The sequence below is a fragment of the Salmo salar genome, chromosome 17 (assembly GCF_965601325.2).
Source record: "Salmo salar chromosome 17, fSalSal1, whole genome shotgun sequence".
Taxonomy (NCBI): Eukaryota; Metazoa; Chordata; class Actinopteri; order Salmoniformes; family Salmonidae; genus Salmo; species Salmo salar.
In genome coordinates, this window is record NC_138307.1 from 21,356,534 (window position 1) to 21,366,849 (window position 10,316).

At 41.8% G+C, this 10,316-nt stretch overlaps 1 protein-coding gene across 5 annotated transcripts; it reads right to left on the bottom strand.

Annotated features, from left to right (window-relative positions):
- LOC106612415 (uncharacterized) lies at positions 1-9,946 on the bottom strand. Of its 5 annotated transcripts, none has more exons than XM_082963594.1 (9): positions 9,862-9,946; positions 9,379-9,423; positions 9,015-9,215; positions 5,664-5,869; positions 5,152-5,267; positions 4,741-4,879; positions 4,365-4,404; positions 4,201-4,258; positions 1-245 (listed from the first exon to the last, which is right to left on the bottom strand). In XM_082963594.1, the coding sequence occupies exons 3-8, from the start codon at positions 9,148-9,150 to the stop codon at positions 4,242-4,244; spliced, it is 654 nt and encodes a 217-aa protein (XP_082819720.1). In that variant the 5' UTR covers positions 9,151-9,215; positions 9,379-9,423; positions 9,862-9,946; the 3' UTR covers positions 1-245; positions 4,201-4,241. The 5 variants fall into 5 exon arrangements, with proteins under 5 accessions (XP_082819720.1, XP_082819719.1, XP_082819718.1 ...); XM_082963593.1 differs by having other exon boundaries at positions 4,216-4,258; positions 4,741-4,876; positions 9,344-9,423; XM_082963592.1 differs by having other exon boundaries at positions 4,741-4,876; positions 9,344-9,423.
- Between the last annotated feature and the right edge of the window lie 370 nt (positions 9,947-10,316).

Sequence of the window (10,316 nt, forward strand, 5' to 3'; positions counted from 1 at the left end):
TTCCACAGATACGGTTTGTTCTTTATTTTTTTCCATTCATTTTTATTAACATTTTTTATATCGGCCCCAATTTCTATACATTACAACCGCAAGTGCTCTTAGCATCAAAAGTAAAGACATTTTCTTAAGTAGGCCATGAAATTAAAGATGTAATCCATGAAAACAATCAACATGTCTCATTGCTGGTACAAAAGTGGAACTGCTTTCATCACTTCTGGAACGAGGTCTTGAAGAGGGACATGGATCTTGAAAAGATTAGGAAACATGAAACACAAAATGTTAATGGTCCAGATTTGACCTGTGATGGTTACTCTAATTACATTGACCACATGAATGACAACCTACAACCTACTTTGAACCTACTGAAACCTAATTATTGTCCCAGAAGCTCCGCTTCACATATGACAGCCTTGTACAGAGGTAGTTGTAGACTGAATACACTGCTCACTGGAAAGAGAATAATGACTTGTGTGAGATCCACAGCAGTACTGACTCTTGTTTAACAGCTCCATTATGACTGACACCATCCATACGTTTCACTTCTATTGATCTTTCTTTATAAGTGTCTCCCTGAAGAGGCACATTATTGATGATGTATAGTTTTATCATTTGGCAAATATTTGACATACCATTATTGTCACGCCCTGACCATAGAGAGCCCTTTGTTCTCTATGGTGTAGTAGGTCAGGGCGTGACTAGGGGGTGTTCTAGGTTATATATTTCTATGTTGGTGCTCTTGGTATGGTTCCCAATTAGAGGCAGCTGATGTTTGTTGTCTCTAATTGGGGATCATACTTAAGGGTTCCCTTTTCCCACCTGCTTTGTGGGATATTGTTTTTGAGTGAGTGCACGTTGCACCTCAGTACTGCACGGTTGTTGTTTGTTTCTAAAAATGAAGATGTGGAACTCCAATCACGCTGTGCATTGGTCCGTCTCTCCACACGAGCGTGACAATTATATACTGTAGCAACTCAATACTAGAAAGGTGTTCCTCATGTTTGGTATACTTAGTGTATACAGATGTAGAATCTTAATTTGAGCCAGTTTACTACATCAGGAAAATAATCCTGCAGAAACAGGAAATGTGAATTGTTATGTGGATTATTGTTAATGGACATTTTTGTAGGGGTTGATATTTTTTGTTAAGGCACATTTTATTTATTTATTTCACCTTTATTTAACCAGGTAGGCAAGTTGAGAACAAGTTCTCATTTACAATTGCGACCTGACCAAGATAAAGCAAAGCAGTTTGACACATACAACAACACAGAGATACACATGGAGTAAAACAAACATACAGTCAATAATACAGTAGAAAAATAAGTCTATATACAAAGTGAGCAAATGAGGTGAGATAAGGGAGGTAAAGGCAAAAAAGGCCATGGTGGCAAAAGTAAATACAATATAGCAAATAAAACACTGGAATGGTAGATTTGCAGTGGAAGAAAGTGCAAAGTTAAAATATAAATAATGGGGTGCAAAGGAGCTAAATAAATAAATAAATACAGTAGGGGAAGAGGTAGTTGTTTGGGATAAATTATAGATGGGCTATGTACAGGTGCAGTAATCTGTGAGCTGCTCTGACAGCTGGTGCTTAAAGCTAGTGAGGGAGATAAGTATTTCCAGTTTTAGAGATTTTTGTAGTTCATTCCAGTCATTGGCAGCAGAGAACTGGAAGGAGACGCGGCCGAAGAGGAATTGGCTTTGGGGATGACCAGAGAGATATACCTGCTGGAGCGCGTGCTACAGGTGGGTGCTGCTATGGTGACCAGCGAGCTGCGATAAGGGGGAACTTTACCTAGCAGGTTCTTGTAGATGACCTGGAGCCAGTGTGTTTAGCGACAAGTATGAAGCGAGGGCCAGCCAACGAGAGCGTACAGGTCGCAGTGGTGGGTAGTATATGGGGCTTTGGTGACAAAACAGATGGCACTGTGATAGACTGCATCCAATTTATTGAGTAGGGTATTGGAGGCTATTTTGTATATGACATCGCCGAAGTCGAGGATCGGTAGGATGGTCAGTTTTATGAGGGTATGTTTGGCAGTATGAGTGAAAGATGCTTTATTGCGAAATTGTCACGTCCTGACCATAGAAAGCTGTTATTTTCTATGGTAGAGTAGGTCAGGGCGTGACAGGGGTTTTTCTAGTTTAGTTTTTCTATGTTGTCATGTTCTAGTTTTGTATTTCTATGTTTGGCTTTGTATGGGATGATCTCCAATTAGAGGCAGCTGGTCATCGTTGTCTCTAATTGGAAATCATACTTAAGTAGGTGTTTTTTCCACCTGGGTTTGTGGGAGATTGATTTTGAGTAGGTGTATTTTGTAACGCTGCGTCACGGTTTGTTGTTTTGTTCGTTCAGTTTATTTTGTATGTATCGCATAGTTTCACAGTTCAATAAAATATGTGGAACGACAATCACGCTGCACTTTGGTCCGCTTCATCCTACGACAACCGTGACAGAAATAGGAAGCCAATTCCAGATTTAACTTTGGATTGGAGATGTTTGATGTGAGTCTGGAAGGAGAGTTTACAGTCTAACCAGACACCTAGGTAATTGGAGTTGTCCACATATTCTAAGTCAGAACTGTCCAGAGTAGTGATGCTGGACGGGCGGGCAGGTGCAGGCAGCGATCGGTTGAAGAGCATGCATTTAGTTTTACTTGTATTTAAGAGCAGTTGGAGGCCACGGAAGGAGAGTTGTATGGCATTGAAGCTCGTCTGGAGGGTGGTTAACACAGTGTCCAAAGAAGGGCCAGAAGTATAATGAATGGTGTAGTCTGCGTAGAGGTGGATCAGAGACTCACCAGCAGCAAGAGCGAAATCATTGATGTATACAGAGAAAAGAGTCGGCCCAAGAATTGAACCCTGTGGCACCCCCATAGACTACCAGAGGCCCGGACAACAGGCCCTCCGATTTGACACACTGAACTCTATCAGAGAAGTAGTTGGTGAACCAGGCGAGGCAATCATTTGAGAAACCAAGGCTATTGAGTCTGCCGATGAGGATGTGGTGATTGACAGAGTCGAAAGCCTTGGCCAGGTCAATGAATACGGCTGCACAGTATTGTTTCTTATCGATGGTGGTTAAGATATCGTTTAGGACCTTGAGCGTGGCTGAGGTGCACCCATGACCAGCTCTGAAACCAGATTGCATAGCGGAGAAGGTGCGGTGGGATTCGAAATGATCGGTAATCTATTTGTTGACTTGGCTTTCAAAGACTTTTGAGAGGCAGGGTAGGGTAGATATAGGTCTGTAGCATTTTGGGTCAAGAGTGTCCCCCCCTTTGAAGAGGGGGATGACCGCAGCTGCTTTCCAATCTTTGGGAATCTCAGACGACACGAGAGGTTGAACAGGCTAGTAATAGTGGTTGCAACAATTTCGGCAGATAATTTTACAAAGAAAGGGTCCAGATTGTCTAGCCCGGCTGATTTGTAGGGGTCCAGATTTTGCAGCTCTTTCAGAACATCAGCTGACTGGATTTGGGAGAAGGAGAAATGGGGAAGGCTTGGGCGAGTTGCTGTGGGGGGGTGCAGTGCTGTTGACCGGGGTAGGGTTAGCCAGGTGGAAAGCATGGCCAGCCGTAGAAAAATGCTTATTGAAATTCTCAATTATAGTGGATTTATCGGTGGTGACAGAGTTTCCTATCCTCAGTGCAGTGGGCAGCTGGGAGGAGGTGCTCTTATTCTACATGGACTTTACAGTGTCCCAGAACTTTTTGGAGTTTGTGTTGCAGGAAGCAAATTTCTGCTTGAAAAAGCTAGCCTTGGCTTTTCTAACTGCCTGTGTATATTGGTTTCTAACATCCCTGAAAAGTTGCATATCACGAGGGCTGTTCGATGCTAATGCAGAACGCTACAGGATGTTTTTGTGTTGGTTAAGGGCAGTCGGGTCTGGAGAGAACCAAGGGCTATATCTGTTCCTGGTTCTACATTTCTTGAATGGGGCATGCTTATTTAAGATGGTGAGGAAGGCATTTAAAAAAATAACCAGGCATCCTCTACTGAAGGGATGAGGTCAATATCCTTCCAGGGTACCAGGGCCAGGTCGATTAGAAAGGCCTGAAATTTCATAGTGGAAATTACAAACTTTAGAAGCCTTTTTAAAATGCAAATACACTACCAGTTTGCATTTCAGCAACAAAAGAGTGATCAAATTAAGATCCTACATCTTTAGTTTATGATGTATAATATTTGACAAACCATTATATAGCTCACAATCTCAGACTGCCAGAACAAGGTCTTTAAGAAGGACGTGGATCTTGAAAAGATTAGGAAACATAAAACACAAGACGTTAGTGCTGATTTGACCTGTGATGATTACTGTATCAAATTGAACAGATGAATGACCACACAATAGAACCTACTGTGATTGAAAAAGTAGTCGTAGACTGAAGTCGCTGCCGCCTGGAAAGAGAATGATTGGTGTGAGATCCACAGTTGTACTGACTGTTGTTTAACAGCCCCATTAATTAATATATTTCAATTGACTGATTTCCTTATATGAACTATAACTCAGTAAAATCTTTGAAATTGTTGCATGTTGCGTTTATTTTTGTTCATTATAGTAGTTAATGATGTATAGTTACTTTTATAATTTGCAATGATTTGACATACCATGACAATGTTTATAATCCTAGATAGAAAGCCATGACTTCTGGTTTGTAAAATAAAGGAGAGGAAAAATGAGTACATCAAATACAGAAAAACTGTATTCAACATGATGATTAATTGACATCATACCATAAGATCTATGCCAAGCTTCTTCCTAATCGCGCTGGCTGCTGCATCATTGTGAGGACACTCCACTAGTCCTCTCTGGTTCTCATGGGACAGACAGTCCACTGTGAGTATTACATCACCTCTGGTCACTAGTCTGCTGCTGTCAGGTTGAAAGCAATGTGTTGTTATAAGTGTACTTACTGCTTCTGTTCTATTCTACATTCATAGAATTACTCATCTAAAAAACATTCCATTAAATTCTGCACTACCAGTTTCCACTTAACCATGTGCACTGTTTAATTCCTGTTGTAAACATAGAATATTCAATGATCAGAAATACTTTCATGACACCCACCCAACTGTAAATGATAGTTATGGTGTTCATATTGAACATGAACTGTCAATGAAAGGAAATGAGGAAAGTAGACTTACCCTGCAGTTATGGGATTATTTTCTGCCAACTGTATTGCAGTTGTGGTTTGATGTGATCTGTTCCGGGGGGCGGCAGGTGGCCTGGAGGTTAGGAGCGTTGGGCCCCCTGCACCTCTCTGTTTCAGAGGGGTTGGGTTAAATGTGCAAGACACATTTCAGTTGAATGCATTCAGTTGTACAACTGACCCCTTTCCATTTACCAATGGCTAAACTAAGACAAAGTGAAACTAAACAGCATGAGATAATCAAGGGTTTCCACTAGTTACGACAGCCACAAAGTCAAAATTAACTATATCGTAAAATGTAAACTAAAATGAGCTTTTTGGTCTTAATTTAAAAGTTAGGGATAAGGTTAGCAGTGTGGTTAAGATTAAGGGAAAAGGTTAACCTTTTGTGCTATTTAAAGTTAGTCATTGACAGTTATTGAACATGGTTGTAACCATACAGCACAGGCTGTTGCAGGGAGAATGGGGAGAGTGGTCCTCCCTGAACCTTGAATTAGGGTTAGCAACCTTAGGTTGTTTAATCAGCTTTCTCAGAATCGCGCTGACTGCTGCATCATTGCGAGGACAGTCCAGTAGTCCTCCCTGGCTCTCATGGAACAGACAGTCCACTGTGAGTATTACATCACTTCTGGTCACTAGTCTGCAGCTGTCAGGTACAGTGGAGTCTGGGTTGAAGATGTGATGCAGCACTACCAGAATGACATCTTTACCAACTGTCAAGAGAATGAGGGAATATGTCAAAATAAACCAATAATCCTCTCAAATAAAATATTTAGTAATGTAATTTATGCTGTTGGCACATTGAGTAAATCTGGTGTGGAAAGAGAATACAGTGGGGGAAAAAAGTATTTGATCCCCTGCTGATTATGTACATTTGCCCACTGATAAAGAAAGGATCAGTCTATAATTTTAATGGTAGGTTTATTTGAACAGTGAGAGACAGAATAACAACAAAAATATCCAGAAAAACGCATGTCAAAAATGTTATGTATTGATTTGCATTTTAATGAGGGAAATAAGTATTTGACCCCCCCTCTCAATCAGAAAGATTTCTGGCTCCCATGTGTCTTTTATACAGGTAACGAGCTGAGAATAGGAGCACACTCTTAAAGGGATGTCACGTCCTGACCAGCAGAGGGTGTAGTTGTGTAGTATTTTGGTCAGGAAGTGGCAGAAGATGTCTGTATATGTTTGTTCTGGGTGTTATGTTTCTATGTTGGTCTGTGTGGCTCCCGATCAGGGACAGCTGGTTATCGTTGTTCCTGATTGGGAGTCATATATTTAGGAGTATGTTTGTCACTTGGGTTTGTGGATGGTTGTGTTAACACTGCTATGATTTTGTAAGTAGCCTGTCTGGAGTCGTTCGTGGTTTTGTTTTCTGTGTATACTTTGCTCTAAAATATTAAAAAGATGAGTATTCCTGCTGCGATTTGGTAAATTCAACACGGCAACATTTATGACAAGGGAATGCTCCTAACCGCAGCTTGTTACCTGTAAAAAAGACACCTGTCCACAGAAGCAATCAATCAATCAGATTCCAAACTCTCCACCATGGCCAAGACCAAAGAGCTCTCTAAGGATGTCAGGGACAAGATTGTAGACCTACACAAGGCTGGAATGGGCTACAAGACCATCGCCAAGCAGCTTGGTGAGAAGGTGACAACATTTGGTGCGATTATTCGCAAATGGAAGAAACACAAAAGAACTGTCAATATCCCTCAGCCTGGGGCTCCATGCAAGATCTCACCTCGAGGGGTTGCAATGATCATGAGAACGGTGAGGAATCAGCCCAGAACTACACGGGAGGATCTTGTCAAAATCTCAAGGCAGCTGGGACCATAGTCACCAAGAAAACAATTGGTAACACACTACGCCGTGAAGAACTGAAATCCTGCAGCGCCCGCAAGGTCCCCCTGCTCAAGAATACATATACACTGCTCAAAAAAATAAAGGGAACACTAAAATAACACATCCTAGATCTGAATGAATGAAATAATCTTATTAAATTCTTTTTTCTTTACATAGTTGAATGTGCTGACAACAAAATCACACAAAAATAATCAATGGAAATCCAATTTATCAACCCATGGAGGTCTGGATTTGTAGTCACACTCAAAATTAAAGTGGAAAACCACACTACAGGCTGATCCAACTTTGATGTAATGTCCTTAAAACAAGTCAAAATGAGGCTCAGTAGTGTGTGTGGCCTCCACGTGCCTGTATGACCTCCCTACAACGCCTGGGCATGCTCCTGATGAGGTGGCAGATGGTCTCCTGAGGGATCTCCTCCCAGACCTGGACTAAAGCATCCGCCAACTCCTGGACAGTCTGTGGTGCAACGTGGCGTTGGTGGATGGAGCGAGACATGATGTCCCAGATGTGCTCAATTGGATTCAGGTCTGGGGAACGGGGCCAACCCAGGGCCAACCGCACCAGCATATGGTCTCACAAGGGGTCTGAGGATCTCATCTCGGTACCTAATGGCAGTCAGGCTACCTCTGCTGAGCACATGGAGGGCTGTGCGGCCCCCCAAAGAAATGCCACCCCACACCATGACTGACCCACCGCCAAACCGGTCATTCTGGAGGATGTTGCAGGCAGCAAAACGTTCTCCACGGCGTCTCCCGACTCTGTCACGTCTGTCACGTGCTCAGTGTGAACCTGCTTTCATCTGTGAAGAGCACAGGGTGCCAGTGGCGAATTTGCCAATCTTGGTGTTCTCTGACAAATGACAAACGTCCTGCACGGTGTTGGGCTGTAAGCACATCAGCCAGGAAGCATAGGAACTGAGAAGTGGCCTGTGGTCACCATCTGCAGAACCACTCCTTTATTGGGGGTGTCTTGCTAATTGCCTATAATTTCCACCTGTTGTCTATTCCATTTGCACAACAGCATGTAAAATGTATTATCAATCTGTTGCTTCCTAAGTGGACAGTTTATTTCACAGAAGTGTGATTGACTTGCAGTTACATTGTGTTGTTTAAGTGTTCCCTTTATTTTTTTTAGCAGTGTACATGCCCGCCTGAAGTTTGCCAATGAACATCTGAATGATTCAGAGGACAACTGGTGAAAGTGTTGTGGTCAGATGAGACCAAAATGGAGCTCTTTGGCATCAACTCAACTCGCCAAGAACACCATCTCCACCGTCAAACATGGAGGTGGAAACATTATGCTTTGGGGGTGTTTTTCTGCTAAGGGGACAGGACATGTACCGTCAAATCTTGGGTGAGAACCTCCTTCCCTCAGCCAGGGCATTGAAAATGGGTCGTGGATGGTTATTCCAGCATGACAATGACCCAAAACACACGGCCAAGGCAACAAAGGAGTGGCTCAAGAAGAAGCACATTAAGGTCCTGGAGTGGCCTAGCCAGTCTCCAGACCTTAATCCCATAGAAAATCTGTGGAGGGAGCGGAAGGTTTGAGTTGTCAAACGTCAGCCTCGAAACCTTAATGACTTGGAGAAGATCTGCAAAGAGGAGTGGGACAAAATCCCTCCTGAGATGTGTGCAAACCTGGTGACCTGCTACAAGAAACGTCTGACCTCTGTGATTGCCAACAAGGGTTTTGCCACCAAGTACTAAGTCATGTTTTGCAGAGGGGTCAAATACTTATTTCCCTCATTAAAATGCTAATCATTTTATAACATTTTTGACATGCGTTTTTCTGGATTGTTTTGTTGTTATTCTGTCTTTCACTGTTCAAATAAACCTACCATTAAAATTATAGACTGATCATTTCTTTGTAAGTGGGCAAACGTACAAAATCAGCAGGGGATCAAATACTTTTCCCCCCCACTGTATCTGGTATGGAAGGAAATAACATTGCTTGGGAAGTCATATTTGGGATGAGTTACTGTACTTGGAATCTGTTGCAGTGCTGCTTCAATATCAGTCCCGGCGCGGGAGACGATGGGACAGAAAGCCAGGATGACATCACTCTCCACTGGCGACTCGACTTCCGTAAAACATCTTGTGGTCTTGTTGAGTTGACTCATAAACTGAATATGAGAATCCAAAGTATTGCCAGTCTCAACTGTGTAGGATTTAATCTCGGGTGCCACTGATTTTAAACAGACAAGAAAGAGGAAGGTCAAAAAGGTCATTGATTAAAGTATACATTATTTTGGCACGATGGATATTTGCTCCATAGTTCAGACAGATTTGAGTATTGTAGGTTTAACAATTTACTTTATATTGCACACTTTATGAAAATCTGAAATTACACGAAAGAGCCCTGTTGAAAATGACCTCTGCGCTCCAATATGGATCTATAGAAAGTGAATGAACAGACAAAGGGGTTTATTAGTCTAGATAGATAAATTCAGGACAGGAAAATTACAACCAGTGTGCAAACCATGAACATAAAATATCTTTCTCTACAGTACAAACTGTGTACAGCAGTGTGAGGCAATTCCACATTCTAAACAGTAACTATTTTGCTCTAATCTTTCACAATATCCAGCTCTAGAGTACTTAACCACCTCAGTCCTTCCACTGAACCACATGATTTCTTGGAATTAGAAAGTGAAAGCAATGTGTTATTGTAAATGTACTTACTGCCTCTGTTCTATTCTACATTCATAGAATTACTGTAATCTAAAAAACATTCCATTAAATTCTGCACTACCAGTTTCCACTTAACCATGTGTACTGTTTTATTCCTGTTGTAGACATAGAATATTAAATGATCACAAAAGTAGACTTACCCTGCAGCTATGGGATTATTTTCTGTTAACTGTATTGCAGTTGTGTTTTGAAGTGATCTGTTCTAATAGCAAAGAGAAAGTAAGACTAAACAGCATGAGATAATAAGGGGAGGGGGCAATTTTTTCAGAAAGTCACAAATGCTGAGTTTACACAGGCAGCTGCATTCTGATTTTTCTTCCACTAATTGGTCTTTTGACCAATCACATCAGATATTTTCACAACAGAACTTTTTCAGAGCTGATCTGAAAAAAACATCAGAATTGGGCTGCCTGTATGAACGCAACCATCTAGGCAATCTATAGTTCAAACAACAAAGTGGTGACCACTGATTTGGTAAACAGCTGAGGGATGGGCTGAAGAAATGTAACCACACATTTATAGACAGAGCTATGGATGCACCACCATCCATGATATCAAAATGATCATTTTAGCCATGGTTTGAGGCTATACAGTG

What these genes read in the sequence shown, in the direction of transcription:
- LOC106612415 (XM_082963591.1), bottom strand. An exon ending in AGCACTGCAACAGATTCCAA is followed by an intron (nt 5,870 to 9,014) that starts GTACAGTAACTC and finishes TTCTCTTGACAG; the next exon opens with TTGGTAAAGATGTCATTCTG. An exon ending in AGCTTGGCATAGATCTTATG is followed by an intron (nt 4,405 to 4,740) that starts GTATGATGTCAA and finishes TTCTCTTTCCAG; the next exon opens with GCGGCAGCGACTTCAGTCTA.